Source organism: Oreochromis niloticus, linkage group LG16 (genome assembly GCF_001858045.2).
Source record: "Oreochromis niloticus isolate F11D_XX linkage group LG16, O_niloticus_UMD_NMBU, whole genome shotgun sequence".
In the NCBI taxonomy this organism is placed as follows: Eukaryota; Metazoa; Chordata; class Actinopteri; order Cichliformes; family Cichlidae; genus Oreochromis; species Oreochromis niloticus.
This window is the reverse complement of record NC_031987.2, coordinates 12,837,711-12,864,765: the sequence shown is the minus strand read 5'-3', so window position 1 is coordinate 12,864,765 and position 27,055 is coordinate 12,837,711. Positions and strand designations below refer to the sequence as shown.

At 37.5% G+C, this 27,055-nt stretch overlaps 2 protein-coding genes across 4 annotated transcripts in view; one reads left to right on the top strand and one right to left on the bottom strand.

Moving 5' to 3' along the window:
- erbb4b (erb-b2 receptor tyrosine kinase 4b) overlaps positions 1-26,470 on the top strand; it is a 289,951-nt gene extending 263,481 nt beyond the window's left edge. For all 3 annotated transcript variants that reach the window (XM_005451921.4, XM_019353299.2, XM_019353298.2), the window contains exons 21-28: positions 4,887-5,042; positions 6,950-7,025; positions 8,577-8,723; positions 10,441-10,538; positions 11,329-11,499; positions 16,587-16,836; positions 17,616-17,720; positions 17,953-26,470. In XM_005451921.4, the coding sequence (XP_005451978.1) occupies positions 4,887-5,042; positions 6,950-7,025; positions 8,577-8,723; positions 10,441-10,538; positions 11,329-11,499; positions 16,587-16,836; positions 17,616-17,720; positions 17,953-18,623 (1,674 nt within the window). In that variant the 3' untranslated portion in view covers positions 18,624-26,470. The remainder of the gene's footprint in view (positions 1-4,886; positions 5,043-6,949; positions 7,026-8,576; positions 8,724-10,440; positions 10,539-11,328; positions 11,500-16,586; positions 16,837-17,615; positions 17,721-17,952) is intronic.
- LOC109197668 (uncharacterized) overlaps positions 19,118-27,055 on the bottom strand; it is a 52,225-nt gene continuing 44,287 nt past the window's right edge. The window contains exon 5 of the mRNA XM_025903911.1: positions 19,118-19,267. Within this exon, the coding sequence (XP_025759696.1) occupies positions 19,146-19,267 (122 nt within the window). The 3' untranslated portion in view covers positions 19,118-19,145. The remainder of the gene's footprint in view (positions 19,268-27,055) is intronic.

The window sequence follows — 27,055 nt, the reverse complement described above, 5'->3', positions numbered from 1 at the left end:
GACTTGGGTCTTCTCAGAGGCATGGTGGTTTGGGGGATCTGAGCAGCATCTGATGACATCTGATTTTATTTGGAGTCTGCTGGAGCTACTGTTTGCGTTTTGGGGGTTACAACTCCTAATGCTGCTATTACCAGTGGTACCACTTTGGACTTTGTATCTTTCAAATCTGCTTCTATATTTTCTCTTGCTCCTTCTTCCTGATGTTGCTATCCACTGGGATTGCCACAACTACAAATCACAACTCTTCTACTCCTTATCAGCGTCCACTATATCAGGTTGGTTAGCCAGCATCTGCTTGTCTGTCTGGAACCTTATCCTTGTTGTTCTCAACAACCTTTAGTCTCCCATCGGGACTTGGGGACTTCTACTCTGTATGCGGCAAAGATGTTCCTGTACACTATCCCAGCCACATAGTTGTGCTTCTCAGTGTATGCAGTCCCAACTTCCATCTTACATCATGCTACTGTGTGTTGGATAACCTACAAAGCACCTTTGCGCAGACTACAAATTGGGTCCTGTCAGCTATGGTAGACTCCTGCCTCTGTGGATCTGGTGCTTAACTCCTGCTCTTGTGCTGCCATGATAAGAGCTTCAGTGCTATGATTTAAGCCGCCTGTTTCTAGCCACTGGTAAGATTTCTTATTGTCTGCCACCTTCTGTATCTGTCACAGTGTAGTGGCAACATGACTGTCTTAGGATCACTGGGTTGGAGGTTTGAATCCTGGCCATGGTACACATCTAAAAAGGAGCCCGTAGACTAGGCCTCCCAAGCCTATCTTGAAATATGAGCAAGAAATACAGAACCAAAGCCAGACCAACTGGGCCTTCCTACTGTATCTGTGTAGATTCTTTATCATCCAGGTCATGGTAGTCTTGAGAGCTTGCAAAAGAAGGCAACTAGGTTTCTTTAATTTCTAAAGAGGTTTAATTGCTTTCTCTTTCAAGCTTTCAGGACTGTTCTTGGTCAAATGGGCATCCACTTAAACATATTAGCCTACAGAAACCAAAGGAAGCAGAAATAACACAGAGAATTAGCCAGAAAGGGAACAATGCAGTCCAAGGTAGAATTGATTTGTTGATGCTTGGTGACGGTATCTTCAATACTAGTTTGTGTCTTAAGTGCGGAGTTGTTTTAACTGAAAGATATTGTATTCCTATCTTATTTTCCTCTCACACCTCACAAAAATGCTATGTTACTGTATTTGTTTAATGAAATTAAAGTTCACCGTTCATGTAGGAAATTGTAACAATATGAATACAGCTTTAATTATGTGTCACCATGTGCAATCTATAAATTCTTCCTGAATCTTTATGAGCATAAATCCACAGTGAGAAACATCACTCCCACATAAGCACAGCATGAGAATAACCTCAGACACACACACACATACACTCACTGAAGAAAGCGAACACACAAGAGGTTTATAGAGCCTCTGTTGGATGTTCAGTCTCATTAGAAGTGTTTCCTCATGAATAACATTATTCAGGATGAATCACTTGATTATAGATTTCTCTGTGTGTGCGCGTGTGGTGGCTATGTGGGTCGACAGCTTTCTCTGCATGCATCTGTCTGTGTCTGTGTGTGTGTGTGTATCTTGCCAGAATAAACAACAGTGGGAAGTGCCAGTCAGTGAAAAATGGGCACCACCTCTCTTCGCTCTCCTCCTATTGATTTAATCTCCAGCCCTTTGCCACTTGCTGCCAAATCTGTCTTCACAAAACACATCTAAGGACAATGCCTTCCACTTGGGTTTTGTTTGCGTGCCTCTCTGAAATAGGCCCAAATAACCATGGCAGGATATCAGAATATTTTCTGAGAGAGTAGCGATTTTCTTCACTGCTATGAGGATGGTTTAGCACCTGCATAGATTGTATACCTGTAGTATCTACTTATGTCCTTTTCACCTTCACTTCTATAAATGAGATCTTCTTTGCAGCTTTTTTTAACAAACATTCTTCCCATCAGAAAGTTTAATAAGGATGGTTGAGTTAGTGTAGATTACAGTGACACGATTTTATTATATGTAAATAAAACCTGTTTAATGTGATAGTTACATGGTGTGAATGGGTTTTTTTTGTTGTTGTTGTTGTTGTTGTTGTTGTTTTGCGTCTGGTAACACTTATATTTCCTAAAATTCTGATGGGGGCATTCGAAGACTGTTCCGCTTCTAGGTATTCTAGAGATTTTTCTCCCTGGTTTGCTTTGCCATGTAAAATCTCAGTGTGCAAGGTTTAGGGCATAGGTCTTATCCCTACTGATTGGAAAGCACCTCTCGTCTGGAGGTGCGATCATAACAGAGTCTGTCTGAACCCTGTGGATTTTCTCTGGTGGCAAGCTTACCTGAAATACAGCTTCCGCTACTGGCAGCAGCCTGGCTGTCTCATCCAGGTTTGCTGCAATTACAAAACCTCTGGCAGTGAGTTGTTCTCATCATGTCCACATGGGAGGCCAGTAAATGAGAGCAACCGAGTAGAAAAAGAAAAAAAAGTTTGTTCCTTACGCACGTCTGCAGCCACTTCCCACTCTGCGCACACGCCATCACCTCCCCCTCTCAATCTCATTGTGCTGGCAAATTAAAATTCACGGGTTGCCAAACCATCCATTCTCTCTCTGCTGCTTAATTGTCTCGAAAATTGAGGAGATTACTGGGTACGATTTATGTACAAATAAGAATCTGTCAGAAACCTGGCAGTGTATACACTGACATACACACAGACTCGATGAGCCATGGGCAATGACCAGCTTGGCCTTTGTCCATTTTCAGTTCTACCCCTTCTGCAGCATTTTGGGCAAGGTATGCTTGCAAAAGTTGGCACAACACTGTGGGAAAAAAATAGACACTCTCATAGATACTGAAAATCACACACTGGCATGTTTGAAATATAACAATCATCCCCTTAGTGTATATCAGCGTTTCTGCTTTTAATGTAAATTCTGCCTTTAAGCATATGGTATATCATAACATATCAGCTCATGGATCCTCATTGTTACTGTAAATGTTTTTAGCTCTTACTCATTACTCATGTAAATAGCAAAAACTTGCACATTAGCCATGCCGTATGTTTTACAAGATAAAAGTTTAAATACGAGTACATTGCTCGAGTTGTATAGTTTCCATTAGTCACAGTCTCAGCGATTGGTCACATTAATCTCCTAACATATTGCCAAGCTGGCAGCACTGGCTATAAGAGCAGAGCTTATATTTGCCTTACAAGTGCTTGTTGAGCTTAGAGCCAGTAGTAAAAGTCATAAAAGCTAACACTCATAAATAAACACTCATTTTGTATAATCTGACTATGCATTTCTGAGAGATATTGATTCATTCTGATATAATAGCCCAAACAAAGAACGCACTCTGTTGTACTGTAATAGTATGTATGATATGTTTGATTACTTCATTGAGGTGCTACCTACAAATTTCTGTTAACAGTTATGAATCTCAATCTCCACAATTTATGTGATTTTTTTCTTTACTGGCACAAATCATTGTACCTTTCATGAAGTGAAATAACTTCGCCACCTGCCCTTAATTTTAAGGGCAGGTGTAGGCGCATGGTGATATAGTCCCGCATATGCAGTTATTGAACTTGTGCCTGTACTGTGCTGCTGGCAGTGAATAGGTGGATGGACATGTAATAGAATTATCTGCTCATGAGAATGATTTATCATGTCAGCGTCGTATGAAAGCAATATTATGTCATATTCATGTCTACAGGTGCATATGGGTTTGTATGTAAATGTGCAGGTATGCTAAAAGCACCTGTTCTCTCCTGAGATGAAGCCAAACAAGGCAGTGTGATCATAGCCTTACAACTGTATGAATGTTGTCTCACCTCTTAGACTGCTGTAGCTCGACCCCACCTATCCCCATCCCTCTACTCTCCTCCTGCTCCTACTTCTCGTTTCATTCCAGCCCATTCCAGCTAAATCCAATTTGTTATGGTTTCAAATAAGGCCTCGTTTTCTCTGTCTTCTCACCACTTCAAACAAAGTGGCTTTCATTATTGCTTGTCCAATTTGAAATAGTTTTCCCCCATTTTTCTGTCTCTTCAAGTCCACTCTAGCAGTGATGCACAATAGGCAGTGTAGGCTCAAGATGTGCAGCACAAGGTGTAGAAAGTGAAAAGCCTTTACACAGCTTTATGGAGATATTATATTGTAGCTTTAGGACATGACTGGCATTTTGCTTCACGCTGAGGTTGCCTTTCTGCTTTTGTAATGATGCAAATTCTGATATCCTCTTTACCAGTGCACATGTTTGTGCATGTGTGCCTCTGTACACACGGTAATGATGTTTTTTGTTTTCTTGTAATTGTTTCTTTGTTTTGTTTTTTATTGAGCACTTGTACTTTTTGCTGAAAAAAAATGAGGAAAACATTGCAATGACATTAAAATTGTGATTTTAAATATTAACCTTGACAAGTAAGACAGCAACAGTAAAATGTTTTGGGGGTTTGTTTTGTTGTGTTTTTTTCTAAAGCACATCAGTTGTAAAGACAGAGCACACGCCTGGTTTCCTAATTGTTAAGTAAATATACAGATGGAAGTGTTTTACTCCAACATTCTTGCTCCTATGAGTCCTGTTTTAATTGAAAACATGCTTATGGATACTGCCTTTGATTGCATTGCCAAGCATTTGGAAGTGACGGGGGCTTTTCTACAGTCTAGTTGTTGATTGATGGGAATTCTAAATATAAAAATATCAAAGTGGTTTTAATGATCCTGATATAAATAATTAGAAAAATTCTAACGTTGACTTAATGATGACAACATATGGTGATGTTAACTTGCATGCGTGTGATTTATAGACAGCAGTGTCATGTATGTTGTATGCAAATGAACTTGGAGGGAAATATTTTCTTTATGTGCATCTGTTGTGTTGCAGGGAATGATGTATCTAGAGGAGCGGAGGCTTGTCCACAGGGATTTGGCAGCCCGAAATGTTCTGGTCAAATCTCCCAACCACATCAAGATCACTGACTTTGGCCTGGCTCGTCTGTTGGATGTCAATGAAAAAGAATATAATGCTGATGGAGGAAAGGTAAATCGTGACATTGCCTTTAGAAACATTGTCAAATAATCAAATTTGGTTAATTTCCTTTGGTAAATAGACATTTAATTTCCTTGTGAGAATCTGAGTTGATCATCACTGCCACACTTAGAAAAATTAAGCCATAGAAAGCAAGCATGAAACAATTTCCTGAATGGGATGCCTTCTTTTGTACTAGAGAGAACAATGAGTTTTTAAATGCTAGAAGACTGTTCGCAAGCAAAACAAGCCATCAATGCCACCACCGAACATGTTCACCTTGGAAGTGCAGTGTGTGAAATTATAGCCTCAAAAAACATAAATTAATAACTATGTTTTCATAGATGAATGGACTAAAGTTATCAGAGCTTATGATTGTGAATAAGGGCTATCTAACATTAGCAACACTTTAATGTATGAAGTTGAAGGCTTGTGTTGTTTATATGGGCTATTTTTTTTCTTTGGTCTGAAGTCTCCACTGTTTGTTTCTTCCTCTCCTTTGCTCTTTGTTTCACATTTTCCTTGTGTCTTTTGTGCTCTTCATCTGTTCCCCTATATGTGTCACGCACAGAGCAGAGTAAAGCAGGCACACTCTTAGCAGAGGAGAGGAGAGGCAGGTGAAGTGAAGATAATGTTACTTGAGATGGTGACAGCTAGGAAGGAGTCATTTTAAAAGGGATCAGAAACTTTGCTTTGTTTTTTTTTAAGCTCAAATAGCTGTATTCTTCTATGTAGTGAGTTTTTGAGGTGCTGATTGCTTATCTTCAAAAAGACCCAGATCAGGCATTTAAGCTAAACTAATCTGCTGCTGGCGTTTGCTCTGTATAGACTGACTAAAGTCTCTTCTGACTGTCAGGAAAGTGAATGAGAATAATGTAAAAGCTTTCATTTAAAAATTTCAATTTCATTTGCATTTGAACCAGACATTTAAAATGTGCCAAAAATGTTTTAATATAAAGTCTGCTTTATAATTCTTTCCTTAACATTTAAATGAAAAACGCAGTTTGAATGCTGGAGTGTCTAATGGCTGCAGTAACCGTCATGTTAGTGCTTTTTGTTACTTTTGCAATTGGTCCAGTATGATCACTTGAACTTGTAATAAGGGCCATCTACCTCAGTTATTTGTTGAATAAAGTGTTGGTTTAGGAGATACAATATTAATAAATAACCATTTTGAACCTTACGGCTGACATTTTGTAAAAGACAGCAATGCACATTAACATTAATGAGGGTTTCATATTCTACGAGAAGAACTTACCCCATCACAAAGGACAGTTTCACTGGAGTGAAATGCTATTCTGCTCTACTGGACCGTGTTATTTACCTTTGGGGATTTCAAAACCCTGTAAACATAGTAAACAAATATATCCTTGAGGCTGTACTTACATGGAGTTCTGACCCCTTCTAATCTTTGTTTATCCTTTGCCGCTTTTGTGTTTTGTTTTCAAAACCTCTTTATTCAAGAAAGTCTTTTTCATCCCTCTCTCTTCCTCTCTTTCCAGTGTCTCCAACACGGTTTATATCAGTGACGATCACTGTAGTATTTTCCCCTCAGCTGAGTGAAAGACAGAAATTCTGACCTTCCATACCCCTCTCTTCTCAGTTTCCATCACTGTAATAAATAGAATTTCAAATCTAATTATAGTGTTAAGCTGCATATCAGATTGACATGTTTTTGTCTCACCTTATTCCAGCATTGATGGAGCTTGTTTATGTGTGTGTCCTCTTTTTTCCTAAAACTTTGTTTTCCTTTATTTTCTCTTACACTTCGGCTCGCCAGTGTCGTTGATGTATCTTTGCCAAAATGGTCCATTATACACTGTCAACACACAACCAGCTGATATTTAGTATAACAAAACTTGGAAAATTAGAGTTTTCCTTAAGTATAAGGGTACTAACATCTCTGCTTTTATTAACAGATGCCCATCAAATGGATGGCCCTTGAGTGTATTCATTACAGGAAGTTTACCCATCAGAGTGACGTTTGGAGTTACGGTAAGTGTCCTTTGAATATAACAATGACAGTTTTCTATATAATTTTATTGATAAAGATACTGGTTGGCCTTCATCCAATAAAATGTATATAGAAAAGCTGAAATGTAAAAAAAAATGCCAAAATTTTAATGAAACACAGATTCTTATCACCTGTTTTCCAAAAAGTTTTATTGTTTCTTACTACTTTATTGTCATGTTGCCATCAATATACTAGGAACAACAATGTCAGGTGCTAGGCAACATATGGCAGCATAACATATCACATGTGTAATTCAACTTTTGTAGATATAAATGACATGTTATGGTCCTAAAATTATGCAATAGAATGTTTTTAGTATGGTGCTTTATGTACATAAATACTGCAAATGGTTATTTTAGCCAGTGGTGGGTGATTGTTAGGCAACATGATGACATTATAATATCAGATGCCACTAAGAGCATTCGGGGCCCTTTAAAGTGTATCTGTGTGCCTAGTTTGGTTGCTCAACCGCTGACGGTCTAGCAGGAATTTGCAGACAAAGAAAAATAAAATAAGAGGGGAATAGAAAAAGGGCGCATGAGGTAGAATGTGTTCAAGGCCATCTTCACATTCTTCGTTTTATTCATTATTTACAGACAGTTACATCAAAATACATGTAGTGGGAGAAAACTATTGAAGGTACAAGGCTGTGAGGGAGAGGACAGAAGGACCAGGATAGGAAAGAGGGTGAGATCATGCTCCTACTGAGAGCTTGGCTCCGACTCTTCCCTGTCCATTTAAAACAATAAGAGCAGCCAAGAGACAGTGAATAGACAGTGGATGGACACTTTACTTTGGACTCCTATACTTGTAGTGTAATGTGAAGTAAATTGTGATTAATAAAATCCTGAACATTATTTTAACTCATCTTTTTAGTTTCACAAGAATCAAGAACCATTTGAGTGGTTGATTTTTTTCCTTGGTGGCTAATTAGAACAGACCAGACCTGGCTGATTGGTTGGTTTTGCATTCTGTAAAAATTGCAGAGAATAAGGGAATAATTTGGGGACACTTGAGTGTAGTTTGCACAAGGAAGCATAAAACTGTAGATCATTAAGAATTGGTCACATCATGAGTCTTTGCACAAGGTGTTGATTTTATCCAAGCCAGAGGTCTAAATCCTTGTCATTTCTGCATACCTCTTGCTGACAAAGATCTTACCCATAGCATACAATGCAACATTGTAGCAAGGTGGTTAAAAGCAGAGTCACGCCTATGTTTTCCTGTCATTTATTTGTGTAGTTTGCTTGAGACTGAGAATTATTGGTAAAACAACATTTACCGTTTTCTTAGGACATCTCTTTTTCAAATGTCTGTTTCATTAAATGAAAAAGATTCAGAGTGCACTTGTGCTTCCTTACTCTAAAAGAAAAGGAACATTTAGTCTTTGTTTTCCTTTTTCCACTTACTTAGTGAATCTGTTACACACACACACATTTCTACTTGTTCTTGTTTTTGTAATTATCTTTTTATCTCTCCTCACTAATCTGTCTGCCTTTGTGCTCATATATCACTACTCCTACATCTTTCAGGTGTAACCATTTGGGAGCTGATGACCTTTGGAGGGAAGCCATATGATGGGATTTCTACCAGAGATATCCCAGATCTGTTAGAGAAGGGAGAGCGTCTGCCTCAGCCACCCATCTGCACCATTGACGTTTACATGGTCATGGTCAAATGTAAGTACAATCTCAAAGTAGCCAGAAGAACAGAAACTCTCTTTAATAACCTAAAATCAAATGCAACAAATCAAATAAATCAGAATTAATAATTACTGTTTCTACCATGTTAAACTGAGAGCACTGAGGAAACATGCTAGCTAGTTTTGAATAAAAAAAGTGTTTAGAAAACATTTGGTAATCAGTAGATTGCAGTTCTACAGTTTAGCCCACCTGTTTTCTTTTAATTGATCATACTTGTATAAAATTTAAGAGGACTGCAAAGCATGAACAGGTTGGCCTTAGTGGTCAGCCACTGCTGTTATACTGTCAGGCACTGGGGTCACAGGTGGCACTATACCCTCTGGCCACTGCTGACAGGACAAAGACTGGGTGCCAGCACCACTTCAGCCTTCTCTACTGCTCTCCAAGGTTCAGCCTCTGGCCGTTTCTGTCACCTTGGCTTTTACGGTCACCCTCAACCTGCGCCAATCTGGCAAGTGGACACAGACACGGCAGGGAGAGGTTACTATCACCTGCCTGTTATCTGACTTCTTTCTGCAACACTGCACATACTGAAAAGGCTCATGTGCTCAGTGTACTTCTGAAGCTTTAGCTCATTTCACTATCCTCTTCTTTACTGGCACTAATAATAGACAGTATGCACCAAGACAAAAGATAATCAATTTTACATGTGAAATGGCTTGTGTATGTATTTATGTATTCACATCTAAAGCCACATTTAACCATCTTTTCCCTGGATACCTAGTCAGCCTGTACTCAAGGCCAGACCACATGATTGCTTTGGCATTATATCATCATGTTCACATGGAAACTGGCAGAAGAGCACATAGCTCCATATGGCCATTCTAGCGATGAAACAGTATTTATATTTAAATTTGAATAAAGAAGAGAACTTTATTTAAACTCATCTAATTGATCATTATGAAACAATGCATTTTGGAAAATGGTTTAAAAATGAAATCGTAAAAAATCTTAAGAAGTAGGGGAATATGGCCTGTTTTCATGTCATGTGATTGATGTCAAGCTTTCACAGGTTAGCTACAGTTTTTTGTTACCCAGACCTTCCCACCACAGTTAGCCCAGGGATAATCCAGCACATCTGCCCCATCAATACACGAGCAAACACACCACTCTCTACTATCACCACCAATAATAATAATAGCATAATGGTGTAATACAGAGCTGTTTTGAGTGGAATTGAAACCACCATCATGATAGATTTAACCTACCATATCGACCAGTCAGGAAATAAGTTAAATAATTTCAACTTGATCACTTTACATATACATACCCATTCACAATGAATTATTCACTCTGTAGAGATAGTTGCATGTCAAAAAAAAATAATGCTTGAAATATGATTTCAAAGTCTAATTATTGTGTATTATTATGTAGCCTTTAATCCAAAGCCTCAGTCGATGGAGACATAACCCTTGACATCAAAGTAGGAAGACCACTGAACTGCACTGCCAAATCTCCACTGACACCTTCTCAACATATTGCTCCTAATAGTTAAATGGGGTAACAGTAAATTTACAGAGTAACAAAAAACAGGATCCCGGTGGGGATAGATGAAGCTACAAATTGAATGTTGACTAGGAAAGTTATACACATCAATAAGATGTATAAATGGCATCTCCACCCCACACACACATTTGTTATTTTTATTTGGAATATTATATTGTTAAATATATAATAAAGAAATGCCTTTCAGGCTGGATGATTGATGCAGACAGTCGACCCAAGTTCAAGGAGCTGGCTGCTGAGTTCACTCGAATGGCTCGAGATCCCCAAAGATATCTGGTCATCCAGGTAGGTGAATTGATGGTATTGGAATATGTATGTTATCTTTATAGAGTGTCTTCGGTTACTGTGTCAGTTTTTCATATGGAGAGTTTTTCTGTTTCCCATTTCTTTGTAAAAGAAAAAAAACATGGACTTTGCTTGTGTTGTGCTAAAATAAGTGCTCATTCAAAAAAGGTTTCTCTGAGTAACACAAGTAAAACCTAATGAAAGAAATGTTACATCACCGTACTTGTTATTCTGATATTTTCCAATTAACTTCAGTGAAATACAACCTGCAGAGGCTATAAAAGTGTTAAAAATAATAGCTAATATGTTATCAGAATAACAAGCTGGACCTCACCCCAAACACTCCCCGTCCGGTAATATATCTATGTCTACTTCCACCCCATTCACATTTGTTGTGGTTTCTGTGCCCCACCCTCCCTCTCGTTTCTCTGCATATCAGCCTTTTCTCAAAATTATGAGATGGATCTGCCAAACCTGAGAGCTACTGACAAGGCCCCAAACCACAGCCTCTGACTTAACTTGTTGCTTTATCATCAATAAATGTTTTTCTCCCTCCCCTCACTTCCAACTGGTGACAGCAGATGGTTGCCCCTCCCTGAGCTTCTTTCTGCCGGAGGTTTCTTCCTGTTAAAAGGGAGTTTTTCCATCCCACTGTTGCTAATAGAGTTTTTTTTTTGATTGTTGGGATTTTCTGAGTTTGTATCTTACAATATAAAATGCCTTGAGGCCATTGTTGTGATTTAGCATTATATAAATAAGACTGAATTGAACTGAATCAAACTTTACTCAGGGTGATGATCGCATGAAGCTGCCCAGCCCCAGTGACAGCAAGTTCTTCCAGAGCCTCTTAGATGAGGAGGAACTAGATGACCTGATGGATGCTGAGGAGTACTTGGTGCCCCACTCCTTCAACATTCCCCCACTGGCATACACTCCACGCACAAGGATGGACTCCAACAAGGTACTTTATTTCAAGCGCCCTAATACAATGTTCAATATGTGGAAGAAATACTGAAGATACATTTACATTGTGTTATTAAGGTGGATCATTATGCAATGTGACTGCACAATGTGTTTTGCAGTAGAAATAAGTTGTTTAAACTTGGAGGAATTTTTAAAAATAGCTCAGACTTAACAGCATGTTTTCATCTTAGCATGTCAAATACTGCTATTCTGGCAGATGCCACTGGCATCTGTGCTGTGACAAGAGAGATTAAGTCCACATTTGGAGGCTAGAAGGGTGGTGGTGGTGAAGTAAATCCCAATCACAACTCACGATTTGTCTCCTGTTTCAGACTTTGTTCTGCGTTGATTTCACTTAATAATTAGTTTTAGGTTTTGTAGTGGCCCTGGCAGAACCACAACGCCGCAATAGGCTTAAGAAAAGGCTATGGATTATAGTGTAGGATCACACCCCTTCACAATATCAAGCGTGCATAAAATGTTCAACTAATTTTCTTCTGTGTATACCCAGCTGGCAGTGGTGATAAGAGCAAATAGAGTTCTTAAATTACTTACTCTTGTCTATGTAAAATATCTAAATAGAGCTTTAAAAAGATGACAGATCTGGTTAGCCAGCTGGTTGAACATGTGATTGCATTAGCACCCCTAATGTAGTCATTGTCAAGATGGATGGGCTATTGATTTGAACTGTTTTTGATGTACTCACTCAACAATTAATTTGTTCTTGTTGCTCTGTTTTTATCAGAATTTTAAGCTAGAAGTAACAGTGGTAATAGGAGGTGCCAACTGCCATTAGTCACAATGGTTTTCTACATTCTAGACATCTAACCCGATATTTTAGTGTAGTTTTCAGTTCATGTTGTTGATGTCCACCGACTTTTGTGCAAAAATATTTAGCTGGGATATTTATAAATAATTTATTAACATTGTAAACAAGATTAAATCTATTAAATGATAAACTGTAAAGCCATAAAGCTCGAAACCTCTTGCAACAACCTAGGTAAGCCAGTTCGTGTTTTCCAAGTTAATCCCTTCATTAACACTGTAAGGAAGACTGGTGTCCCAACCCTTTTTCATTATTTTTATTATTTTTGTTATTACTTCTTTAATGAACTTAAGTTTTAATTTGTGTGTTTTTTACTTTTGTCATTAAATTTGTTTCTTATCTTTTAATGTGACATGGTCTCTGGATTACCATCTCTTATTACCAGTTCTTTTTAAGCATAGTAGCAGTGTGGCTGGTTGAAAGATGAAAAATGGGACAATATGGCAAAAGTACTCAAATCATTTAGATGCATTCTAAAGTGATATGGGAATGGTTTTCTCAGTGTAATGCAGGACTATTCTGTTCAAGCACAAAAGATTGAGGCCTTAAAACTGCACTCACATAGTTTTCTCGCGTTCACTCCCATCTGTCTCTTGCTGTCCCATTCTCTTTCTGTTTTCCTTCGTCTTTCTCCATTGTGAAACTGTTGTAATTGCCTTCTTCTGAATTGGAGTTTACAGCTAGATCTTCTCAGTTCTTGAACTGTTCAAATGTTCATGGTCTCTCTTTGGACTTAAATCTATCACAACACCAGTCACACAGCCAGAATTCAAACATTTTGCATTCCAAAATCCCCCTGTGTTTATGTCAGAATAAAAATACCCACTGAATGCCAATGAGAGACATGTCTCAAACCTGGTTTGGTGCATTTCAGAGAGTGAATGATTATGTATTTGCCTGATGTGTATATATATTTACAATCCCTCTGTTGTTCCCTACTATTGCCTCTACTTTTCTTCCACTACTGGGCCTTTCTTTTTAGCTTGAATGGAAATAACTTCATAATAATTTAATTTCAAATAGGTTGATTATTGTAATGAGCTTGATTATTAAAACACTTACTTATACAGCCATATTTCACTCTATTATTGTGAATCATAACTGGAAGAAATTTGTTCTGCACTCGCTTAAACAGACATTGCCACCAGACTCAGAAATGTCATTATGAAAATGCATGCTAAGATTAAAAACTATTTGGTTTAAAGGGATGAAGACGTTTAGCCTAGCCAAAAGCTTGTGCTTTGATAAAAAGGTGAACAGGGCACTTTACTTGACTCTTCAAGTAATAGTTAATATTTTACTTCACACTGGATTAAGTCTCTGTTCATCTTCAGGGTACAAAGTAATACAGCTGTGCATGTGTTTGAATATGATTTAAAGAAACTGCACAGTTTTATATTTGTGTTAAGGTTAGTGATTGATTTTTTTTATTTTTGTTATTTTTTGATGAGTGATAGGTATAAATGAGGATTGAAAGAGGGAAATTTAGTAGATATACCCGCAGTTACACTGTAATGAGAAAACAGCATGAGCTCTCAGGCCTCAACTAATTGCTTCTGGCTTATAATGTAGAGCACTAGATGAGAAACTGGGGAAGACTCCACATGTAATATATCAGGAAAAAAGAATGATGCCGTTGCATACAGAAAATGAGAATGCCCCTCATTTCTGCCCTTTCAGTTCCTGATATTTCAAGCAAAGGTTTGGACAAAATATAGCAGTTGGCACAGTTTTGTTTAAAGCTCCTATTTGCTAATAATTGCATTGCTCTGATCTCTAAGTTAACAAAAAAAAGGGGAAAAAAAAGATTTACATGACTGTGCGACAACAGCCAGATGTCATCAGTAACTGGGTAGTCAGTAAAAACTTTATTGGAACAACTTAGTAAGCTTGTAAGTAAGTAGGCTCATTTCCTGCTTTAGATTTGTATTTGTGGACTTAACTAAATTATTTTCCAGAGTTCAAAATAATTTTCTTATACAATGTACTTCGCTAAAACTCCTTAGTTCACCGTATGTCTGAAAAAAGGAATCTAGCTTCTCCCGCTTTAAGGACACTGATCTTTTAAGACAGATTTCTACTGATGTGGGTATGGGCAAACAAAAGGTTCACTGGGTGAGATGTGTGCCTGTGATGAGCGTATTGTGGATATCTCTATCAGTATGTGCCTGTCTCTGTGTGACACCATATAGACCCAAAAGAGAAAAGAGATTGTTGGAAACTGAGCATTTAGAGTATGAATCCGTTTGTATCTTAGATAAAAACCCAATTCTGAAAAAGTTTGGACACTTTATAAAATGTAAATAAAAAAGTTGCAATAATTTACTAATCTCATAAACCATATTTCATTTACAGAAGGATACAAACAAGTCAAATGTTTAAACTGAGACTTTTTGCTATTTTATGAAAAGTATTAATAACATCTCAAAAAAGTTTAGATGGAGAATAAAAAGCTGGAAAAGTAAGCAATATTAAAAAGAAACAGTTGGAGGACCATTTTGCAACGAATTAGATTAACTGAAAACAGGACAATAACATGATTCTGTATAAATAGAGTATCTCAGGGAGGCAGTGTTCCTTAGAAGTAAAGGTGGACACAGGTTCATCAATCTAGAGAAAAAAAGTGCATGTAAAAATTGTGGAACAATGTTAAAGTCGGTGAATTATTCTTCATCTAAAGTATATAAGATCATTAAAAGGTTAAAAGGATCTTGAGAAATCTCTTGGACGTGGACGTATGCACATGGGACAAGACTGAAAATCAATATTGGATCATGCTTGTGATCTTTGTGCCCTTAATGCACTGCAAATTAAAAATAGGTCAGACTCATAGAAATCCGTCCATGGCTCAGGAACACTTTCACGTCTGTGAACACAGTTTGCTGTGCTATTCAGAAATGCAGGTAAAAGCTCTATCATGCAAAGAAGAAGCCATATCAAAGCTTTTTTTAAGATGGACTGAGACAAGGCAGAACGCAAATCAATATTTGAAATTCTTTTGGAAAACACAGAACCCACATCCTTTGGACAGAGAGAACAGATGTATGCATGCAGGTCTGTATGTAGTCCAGAGCTTTCACCAGCTGAAAACATGTGGCGTGTCGTGAATCAAAAAATAAGAACGGTAAAAAGAGCCAGGACTGTTGAACAGCTGTAGTTTATATATATATATATATATATATATATATACATATTTAAAAAAAGGAATGGGACAGCGTGCCTCTCCCAAAAGTTCAGGAAACTTATATCTTCTGTTCCCAGATATTTACAGAGAGGATCCTGTAAACATCGCCCTGCACTTACTTTTCTTAAAATGATACGTTTTCCCAGTTTAAATATTCAATGTATGTTTGGTTCTGAATAAAGTATATGTTTATGAGATATGCAGATCATTGCATTCTGTTTTTAATTTACATTTTACACAGCGTCCCAAATTTTTCAAAATGTTTATTAATCATATGCTGACCACATTATCTGGTAATTTAGCCATGTTTCATCTAAAAATCCACTATTATAACAATTTTTTTAGCATTAAATAAGGTAAATAGTCATAGGTCCACTTTAAGGGAAATAAATTACATAAACTGTTGCCGTAAGATCACAGACCTCTCAGACATAACCTAAGGAAAAGTCAGTAAAACAATAAGTTAATAAAAAATTTTAAAAAATAAAACTTGCTGAAAATATGGGGGAGAAAAGATAAACAGAGTAAAGCACTTTCTGAGGTTCATAAAAGCCCTTTTTTGTTATTAGTGTAGACACAAATGCACACAGCATGACATTTCTGATATGGCTACTTAAAGACTTGCTGCATGGAGCCTTTTAATTAAAATCCTTTTAATTGTACTTGGCAGTCATGCTGCCATATCATTGTTTGGCACTGCTGTTTGTCTCCCCTGCCTGTCACATTTTAATATTGCAGATGGACAATAGTACAAAGTACTTCAATTGTCACTTTTACAATAGTCTTTGTCTTACTTTTTTTTGTAATTTTTATATTGTTTTTTGTGCTTTTGTACTTGTACCACACAAGAAAATCAAACTAGTTTGTAGACAAAAGATTGGAATAGAAGCAGTTTTCCCTTGAAGGTCATGAACTTAAAGTTCATTGACTTCGACATTAGATTTTAGATTTTAAACACAATTTGCCATTAATCTCTCATTGTATATTTGTCTTAGTAAACTGGTTTTCTTTTAATTCAGTCTCACATTCCTGTACTATCCTAACTGAACCCTTTCTCTCATTTACTTCTGCTCAGAACCAATTTGGCTGTCAGGATCCCAGTTTCAGCATGGAGGATATGCTGGCCGCCATGCCGAGAGTGATCTCTGGTCCCCCTGTTTCTGGAAGCTGCCTCGCTCCACAGGAACTTGCCTCAGGAGGAAAAATTGTTGGTGGATTTGGCCGTGGTAGCCAGGATGACCCCCGCTGCAATGGCACTCTGAGAAAACAAGCATCCCCAAGGTCAAGCACCCTTGAGGCTGGCTCAACTCTCACCACAGTGCAAGGTAAAGTAGAATGACATTCAAAAGCAGCAGTCATGGGATTAAATTCAATTGAGGGACTCTGAAAAATACTCAGGGTTGCTCATACCAGTAAACTGTGAACAAACATCAAACATAGAGTCCTAATGTTTTGTGTTTTTGTAAACATTACCAAACTCTACATGAATATACTGAAACTTAATGACATTTCCTAAGAATTCTTTGGTACAGTTTATTTATTTTAAAATCTGGTTTGATTATAATATGTAAAGAGAGGATTCGCGAGACAAAATCAGCCCTCATTTTATTTTTAGTCACTGAGCCTGAATGTACCACAAGGTGACGCCATAGCCAGTGACACAGTGACAAAAATGTCATGTCACTGTATACAACATAGGTGAGATCGGAACAGAGGAAATGTCCTGAATTATTTGTTGATATTGTGACTCAAGTTATTCCTTTCTACGTTTTCCCTTTATGCTTGCTGCCAATATTTGTTTGGGTAAAGTGAGTTTAATAATGCAAGCGTGTCTATAATGTCATTTCATTGGAGAAGTAAGAAGTGAAAGAGATGAGTGTAACATATTGGTAATGGCTGCGTTCAAGCACTAATTGTAATACATGTACTGTATGGTCAGCCCATGTAAATAAAGATGCCATCCCTAAATCACCCAAATAAAAGTTACTTGGCTACAGTTATAGCTCTGCCTCGGAGTTTATTAGAAAATATATAAGGATCTTGACATAAGGTTTTCATAGTAGCATACTTTAAAACTCTCTCTTGCTTCCTTTCCTCTCCCAAGGCGGAGGTGAGGACAGTAATGGACAGCGTTACAGCGCCGATCCCACCGGTCTTTTAGCAGAGCGAGGAGCAAAAGGCGATCCCATGAGAGACAAGAGCAATTCAGGTTACTCTGACAGTTTTGAATGTGTTCATCAAATTTATAAATGTTTGGATAAAATGAGCTAAATGACATAGTTTGTGTTGTGATACAGTACTTATCTAAAAGAATATATTAAATGTGTACCCAGTTCTTTAAAGGGTTTGAAAGCATCTGATATGCACACTATAACTCACGACATTCAATAACAGAACTGTAGAGACCTTAGCTAATCCTAATATCCCCTTTTTGTTTCCAGATTATCTCATCCCTGTAGAGGAAAACCCCTTTGTCACACGGCGTAGGAATGGAGATGCCCACACAGTGATTGATGGAGCTAGCTGCCACACTCTGCATTTGGCTGGAGCCACTGCTGCCCCCAAAAGTCAATCCACTCATGGTGATGATGAGTATGTCAACGAGCCACTGTACCTGAATACCCTCCTCAACGCTGGGGCCAAGAATGGATTGGCTGGCACAGTCTCCATCTCTGGCTCTGGATCCTCTGTTGCACAATCAGTACTGCAGACAGTCAACCCACCAACATCAAGCCACACCATCTCCTCCACTGGATATGTGGTACCCCCTGGCCACCTCCCCCACCCATCGTATCCATCACACACCCTGCATCCGGGGCATTCAGGACACGCTCTGCACTCAGGCATTACCAGCAGCACCATCATGTTTGATAAGAAAGGCAAGAAAGCCACTTTTGACAATCCTGAATACTGGCAGCACAGTCTCCCTCCCAAGTCCTCACTGCACAACCCTGAGTACCTGCAGGACTGCAGCACACGCTTCTTCTACCGCCAGAATGGACGCATTCGCCCTGCTGTGGCTGAAAACCAGGAATACTTGTCAGAGGCTGCTATGAAAACAGGCAATGTATTGCCACCCCCTCCATACAGACAGAGGAACACTGTGGTGTAGTGACCCACCTGTAGCACATTAGCAATGAATAGAGGGGTATGGGTGGGGATGAATGGACAGTAAACAGTCCTCACTTTTCCATGCTGTTCTTCTCAAACTGGGTTCTTCTTTCACCTTTCCTTAACACTTCTCTTTGTCATGTCTGCTAATCTTGTATTCTCACTCACTGGTTTTGCATTTATATGACAAAACTATAATAACATTCACTAACGGCCTCTTTTGTTACTTTGTCCTTGGCCCCCAAAGCAAACACAGACATCTCTTTGTGGTGTATTCTGTCCTGGAAAAGAAAAAGTCCTGTTTTTTAGAATCAAAATTGCACATAAATAATATTAACACAATCAAAGATGAAAAGAGGAGGAAAAAATAAACTGTGGTTAGCCCCACCACGATTATTTCCATGACCTTACATGTCTTTCTTTATACACCCTTAAACCACTGTTCACTGTCCTTTTGGCACATTTTCCATCCAGCTAGATGCACACATTGTACTATTCACAAACTGCTATTGCTTGGGTGCAGTCAATCAAATGTCCATGCACATAGAGTTGTGTCATGACTTACCAGCAAACCTGCAGTCATGCTGAAGAGCCCAGATGTGGCCTGCATGCCTGCCCTCATGCTGCTTTGACTTTTACGTTTCACTGCATCAGTAATGAAATTCAGACATTTATCACACACATATTTCAAATCATACCTGAAACATGTTAACATGCCTGTAGGCTTGACACACCTATACACACCTATACACCTACAATAACCACACATTATTTCATATGTGTGTGTATATATATATATATATATATGTATATGTATATGTATATGTACACACACACATACATACACACACCAACAGATAAGTCTGCCGCCACTTGAAATATGTTCTGAAGGAGAAGCAACATTGACCTTGTACTTGAAAAAGACTATGTCGATAATGGCAGCCAGAGTTACAGCACAAAAACGGGCCAACAGGACAGTACATATCACCACAGCTGTGATATCACCTCGTACCTGATCGAGCAGCATTTGACACATTGTTGCCACGGCAAGTTTGGATTAAAAGGTTGACTGCTCACAAGATGACCCTTTAAATTCCACTGTAATTTTCCATGCTGTTCCTCATCTTTACCAATCTAGTCCGAGTAGCCAACAAGTCGCACAGTTCAATGTTACCTTCATGAGATCATGTGACTGACTAAAACATTGGTAACTGCAGTAGAAGAGATTTTATTTCAGTGGAACCGGTGCTTAAGAATGGACAAATCTTTTAAGAGGTACAACAACATGTTTCTGGAGAAACACAAACTGAGGGGGAAAGATGGTATTTTAAAATCGTTATCAGAGTATAGCGGGGGTATTTTTTTGTTTGTCTGTCTTTGTTTGTTAATCCATCAGGGACCTGTTTATTTCCTCAATTTGTCTGACAATGTACTGTATTTGATCAATAAAGGGATGGGGTAAACAGCACAGTAATGCAGCCATGAAAGAACGTTGTGGAGATGACAGAAAAAGGCTAACTCTCCATGGCTGGAAATAAGCCAATTACATGTCATCGCCAGACAGACACAAGCAACGAAAAAGGAAAAGAACACCTATAAGAATTTTTATTTTTTTTACCACTCTGTGTTAATACTGTTGTATGTCATAAAAACAGAGAAGACTAAAAAAGTCACTTTTACTCTTAGGTATAAGGTAGCTAAAGAAAGGGTCAGCTACATTATTACCTTGTAACAAGTTAAAAAAAAAAGGGACATTTTCTGTCTTGGTGTTTGACATTGTGAGTTATCACTAAATCTACTGATGGCTAGCTTGCTGTACTCATACAGTACTGCCAGATGCCACATTAAATTATGATGGAGAGTGCTAGCATCTGTCGTCAAATGACTTTGAAGCCTAATTTAGGTCGGGGCTGATAATTTATTAGCACTTAACACTCTGGCACAGCCAAATTGCGTTGGTGTTATCCTCACTATAAGCAACAATTCGGGCATTTTTCTCCATCACACTCCACGTTTTTACAGTGAGACAACAGCTGAGTTTTTTGGGTTATTTTGCTTTTTTTTTTTTTTGCATTTAACTAACAACGAAGCATTCTGTAAAGAATATCATTTTGGGCTGACAGTGACATCAACACCAGGGGGAAAGAAGCTATAAACATAAACACAGTAGCAATATTTAATTTGAAGGATTCTTCATCGCTTTTGATTATTTATTTATTTACTACATTCAAGAGATTAAAGGGATTTTCTAGTGTTTAGATCTTGTACTTATAATGTTCTGGGATTAAAGTGATTAATAAGAGGAGGTGTAAAAAAATTACCATCAAATATCTTCAATTTTAGTTTTGAGTAAGGGTCACAAATGTCAGCTACATCACCTGCTTCATAAAACACTTCTTATATTCCTTCTTCCTAAATGTTTATTTCCTGCCAAACATTTTTGTTTAATATTACCTTGGCATCAGTGATGAGATCACCAGGGATACTTTTCTCAGCTTTTTTTTTTCAGATGCCGAGTGGTAAGCAGTAATTAGCTTGAGCATCATAAATAAAACTGTTGACCTAGCCTTTAAACTCAGAAAGATATGATTAGCTTGACTTAATTTCAATAACATTTACAATATCACAGCATATATATATGTGTGATATTAAAGAGGGCCGAAGTTGCCTAACCCCTGTGCATGTATCAGTGCTGAAACAATACACAAGCACAGTTACACAACGTTGTGCCTCTATATTACAGATTCAGATGAGCAGTGCTGATGATTTTCTGTTCAAAACGCAGATGTTGCTCTGGCAAAGCATTTCTCCACCTCTCAGGTTTTATGGAAATAATAATCATCCAGTTGAGTTCCAGCTGAGGCACAAATTTTTAAATCAAAAAGGGACATCAGGCCTATTGAAATGTAATCATAATGGAAGACAGATTAGTCCCACAATACCACAATAAGAGCACTTATAATAAATGCATCTCAACAGAAATGTGAATTTTATAGTGAATTTTATCGTGTTAAGTATCACTTTGGCCTTTGTTCTGTTAGAAATCTGATCTACTGTCTTACACTTCTGAAATCACAAGTATTCTGATTTACTATCATTTGAATATACTCTTATGTATACATTATTTGTCCTAATTTATGGAGCAAAATTGCCCCCTCTATATTTTTTACAGATTAATGTCAGTTATGTAAGTCAATTTTTACCATTACCCATAAAAAAGCAGTAGTGCTTGTGGACTACTATATGGCTGTGTGTCTAAGTGCAGCGGCAGCAGTTGAGAGTCACTGTAAGGCTTTGAAATGGCTCTCTGTGGGAAAATACAGCCAATCTTGTGGACGAGAAAACCTACTGGTGCTCTCAGCCAGCAACCATCACAAGGGGCTTTTAGCTTTTTGAATGCTAATTCATCCACTTTCCCTTGTTGTTCTGTGGGGAAATCATGTTACCCAACATCTCACCCAGTGCACCAGCTGAGAAACCCTGAACGACAGGCAATAGGTTGTAATCCTGCAGCGAGGTTAAAACTTAGGTATTAGCATTCAAGAAATGTTACCCAGTCAATGCATCAATGTTATAAAAGCTACAAGGGTGGAAGATGCAAGAGCACTGAAACTGGCAGAGAGGACCAGAGTTAATTGCCATTCTTTTTTTCTTTTTTCCTCCTCTGTGGTAACTATAGAATTCTTTGTAGCAAACACTGTTGTGCGGCTGAAGCAGTGAAAAATGAAAAGCAGTTATTATTGAGTGAACATAACCAGAGGAGTCCGGAGAGAAAAAGTGATCATGAAAAATGTTAACATGAATCACAGCACAATGTGAACGATACAGCAGTCTGTAATGTTCTGCGTGAAAGCTTCATAAGCATAAAGTAGTAAAGGAGCACAATAACTCCCTCTCAGTGCTGACTGCTAATTCAGTAAATGAGCCTTTTTGGTAAAATTTGTATTTATATTTTATATTTTTGATGAGTATTAAAAATGTAATTGTGTTTTAAGTTGAGTATACATTTTGTTTTACTATAGCTTTTGTTCTTCAGGGTCTCAGTGTGATTTTTTTTTCTTTTTAATAAGTAGCTTCATCGTCTTATGCCTGTCATGTTGTCTAATACAGTCACAGTAGGGAAAACAGTGGTTGCAGACTGCAGTTTATTGCAGTCGTGTGTAATGAATTTGTAGATGCGTGGCTGCTTCGAAGACAGGGACCATGTCTGAGACCACCTGAGTCTTCAAAGCATCTCTGGTGCATCAAGAAAGAGAATAAACAGCAATAAGACAGAGACAGTTTGGGAGTAAACTGGGTCAGCCTGGCAACTATATACAATGTGTTATAATATGGTAACTGTGAAAATCGCAAATCTGTTCGCATATACAACAGAAATTCATTTGAAGTGCTTACTTTCAGAGTTCAGTCAGAGCCTTACTGATCTGAAATGGAAATTCAGAAATTCCTCTGAATTCTGAATTCCTCTTACAACCATTGGGCAACCAGTTGTTTTGAGTCCCCTATAACAATGAGACCTAATTAAGATAATATGCACCCATCGATGCAGACTGACTGATTGATTGCAACATAGTAACAATCTTTCTGCATTTTTAAATTACCAGTTATTTCCAAACCTTCACCAATAGAGGTAATTATGGTTAGTCTAAGGGGCAATGTCACTGTTCGGACACGCATCGTCTCTCACCAGGTGACATTGCAAATGCCTCGCAGTTGAGAGTGGTCACCGCAACTATTTGCAATCAGTCGTCGACTACAAAAAAATTCATGCAACTTACAAGGAGTTGTTTTAAGAGTTTAAGGAGTTGTAAGATTATTTTCTTTTACTTCAGCCCATGATCAACAGCTGGCAGGTTTGACCAGGTTTAACCAGCCAAGGCTATATATCCAAAAAAGGCTTTGCTACTAACCCCATGTGATTAAAATGTGTGTATTGTCAACATGAAAAAAAGATAGTTTACCATCTACCTTAGATTATTTACACACCGTTATAGTTTTTTTTTGTTGGTGTTAATATTTAGGGTAACATTATGTAATTAATGTGAAAACGTTATGCGTTAGAAACTGAGTGGTGCACATGTAACTGAGAGTGGGGTATTGAAGGCCCCAAATAATAGACCAGTTAGTTATATTAAGATCCATCCAGCCTAGTAATGGGGACTATGGAAGGATAGCATATCTGTAGTATTTGCTTTCTTTTTCATACCATTAGAATATTTTTACAGTACAAGGAAATTCAGTACACCAATGGTCTGAGTGGTCTGGTTTCATTACATTTTAGATATCACAGTTTTTGTTCAGTACATAAGAAAAAAAAAAATACAATTTTTTAAAGGCAAACAATGCAGCTGACAAACATAATCTATCATTATAACAGACATTGCTATTTTACACTGATTCATATTTGTAAATTCTACAATGCCATGATAACTTGGGTAGGCGGTTAAGTAAGCACAGTTTACAATGTACTGAACTGATGGTAAAACTGCACAATGGAACTAATAATTTTCTTTTGAAAATACATTCAGATAATAGATTGCTCAACAGTTTTACCACGGGAAAAAGTAATAAAAAAAATTGATAATATTTTTATAGGCAGGAATAGGGTGGCCAGGTGCAGCTGTAAATAGAACAATGATGCTTCTTTTTTTTCTTTTTTTTTTTAAAAGATTTTTGTTTTTTATTTCTCCTTGCATCATTGCATTAGTAGTGATCTACTGTATTTTATTGTTTCTTTGGGGAATATCTTTTCTGTATGTATATACATATATATACAGTACATATATATATATATATATTCTGTAAATGTAATTTGAGCGTGAACTCTGACTTTAAAAAACGCTTGCAGGGTCTTCTTGTCACCCCCTCCCCCAAGCCATCATTCTCCTGTGATGTGTGACTGTGTTTTCCACACAACTTTTGTGGATTTTGTGTTTCAACCTTGGCTCTTGCTCACTTTGTAGGAGTGATTTTTTTCTCCTTTTTTAAATAATGGGTGTATTATTACCAAGACTACATTTACACACATCTCTCAGTATTATTCACCTCTTGAGTCTTATTTTTTCAAGTTTTTGTACACTTTTAAAATGCTGTCGCAATACTAATGAATATTCAGTATGACATCACCCTTTTTCAACCTTTTCCTAACTAATGTTATTAATCCACCAGTGTCTCTTTAGGAATTTTGAGGACCTATACAATATCTTAATTTCCATTTGCACTAAGCTCAGTGATTCTTTTACATCCATTTATTTGGGACAATAGTGGTTGAATGGTGTAGCAAAATCATGTGTACCCCCCAGAGTGTTCTCACAGTTTGGATGCTGAGATGCTGGCATTGCACTGCTTGTGCAGGTTAAGTAGGTACCTTCTGTTTTTAAATGAAGCTAATATTTTCAATTCACTGGATTTTTAAAGGACTTTTGTGAAGTTAGGCACACAGAGTAGTGCACAAAGTGTCCATTGGCATTGGAGCCTTGATGCACTGGCCATGACAGTACTGAAACAAGCCTCATTCCCAACTCATATGTGAAAGCTTCTTCTAGATTTTCCATAGGTAACTTTAAAGAATCATTTTGAATTGTTGAGAACTCGTGTTGTAAAGGGGCTTGTCAACATCTAAACATTTCGTGAATTTAACAAAGTAGCTTTGGTGTTAAAACCTAATCAAACAGTAAAAGAAAAACAAAAAAAGTGTTGAGTATGAAGCGTAACTGGCAAAGCTTCCGAAGATTCACTGCATCACCATCTTTCCTGCCCCTTTTTTTTTCCCTCCAAACTGGACTGTTAACTCCATTTCCAGTATTGACATGATCAGTACATTGAGGCACTAATACCAAAGATTAAGTCGTGCATATTTCTGTAATGTCAGAGGTTTCTGACAAAGCAGCAGCATTTGAGATGCAGTGGGGTGTATTTAATTGTTACGATTACGTTTGCCTACAAATAACATCTTACAAGACATGAAAAATAAATATTTACTACAGGTATTTTTGTATTATTTTTACCATGGTGGATTGGTCATAACACCTAATATTTAATGTGAATAATGCCACCAAAATCATCATTGTGGCATTGTAGCAAATGTGTCAGTAGCAATCAAGCAGTGCAGTTCGTTCTGACAATATTTATGAACTGAAGCTCAATGGTCCATTAAACTTAGGATCGAAATCTCTGACAGACAACTGAATGGATGCACAATTTTAAAATTAGATGTATAACTGTCTGTTGCATTATTTTACCTATTGAAAAAACACAACTTGCATTATTTACACAGGAATGAACCAGACAGCTTTTGTTTTGTGCTGTTTTCTGATGACACTGTATAGTTTACTAATGATAACTACTGAGAGTTTGTTCCTAAATTACTTAAATGTTTGTCATAGTTTTTGTATATTTACACTACATTTACAGACGAATATGGGCCAATGACACACTTATGTTGAGACAGCATATTGGCATTTGCATTTGATGATTTTGGTGGCAATCCTACCATTTTGCAATGTTCAGCACTTACATGTATATCTGGGAATGTGGTCAGTTTGGAAAGTTCCTCAAATGCCCTTGAATCTGTTCATTAAATTACACTGAAGTTTGGAAGAAAGTAGGTTCCATCATTAAATGAGCATAAATTATAATTTGTTTGTATCGATTCACTAGAATGATTGAGAACTTAGTTTTATAGGCCTGCTTTGTCACATTTTACCAGTTTTAAATGTTTCTTTTTACTGGTTAATTGACACCCTTCCCAAGCTAATACATTTAAATACATATTCCCTCTGTTTTGTTACATGGATCTGTCAAAAATATATTTTTAATTCAATATGAATAAAGATCGGTCAATATTTAAAGATGAATTGTGGTTATTTTCTAGACTTTAACAGTGCTTTTCACATAGCTCAAGCTGGCGCACACTGGAAAAACTTAAATGGAAATTAAATCCATCAAAATCTTTGGCTTATATTTAACAACACACTTTGTTAAATTTAGGCCAAATGGCTTAAATATAATGTTTTGGTGACATCTCCAAAAGAGTGGATATTCAGTGGTTTTCTTTTTACTTGGGATCCTTATGTCAAGTGTTATTCCAATTATAAACAATTGTTTAAAATGGGAAAAATCTTTTTTGTTTTTTTACCAGAAAACAATAATTCAGTGTGTTAATTATCCAGAGTTTCTATCAGTTTTCTGTCGTTACCTATTTTTATCTCATTGTAGCAGGGATTGAGTGATCCTTCAAATTCAACCCTAATAGTTTTGAGTGCCCTTGCACGTCCTTATTTCAAATGTCAGACCATTCTCAAGTAGTTCAGCCAGACACATGGGAGTGTTGTGTAGCCTCTAGACACAGCACGACATCTTCATTTTGTCCAGATGAGGCTGCAGACATCTCTCACCATTCAGCATATTATGCCTTTAAGCTAGAAAGACCAG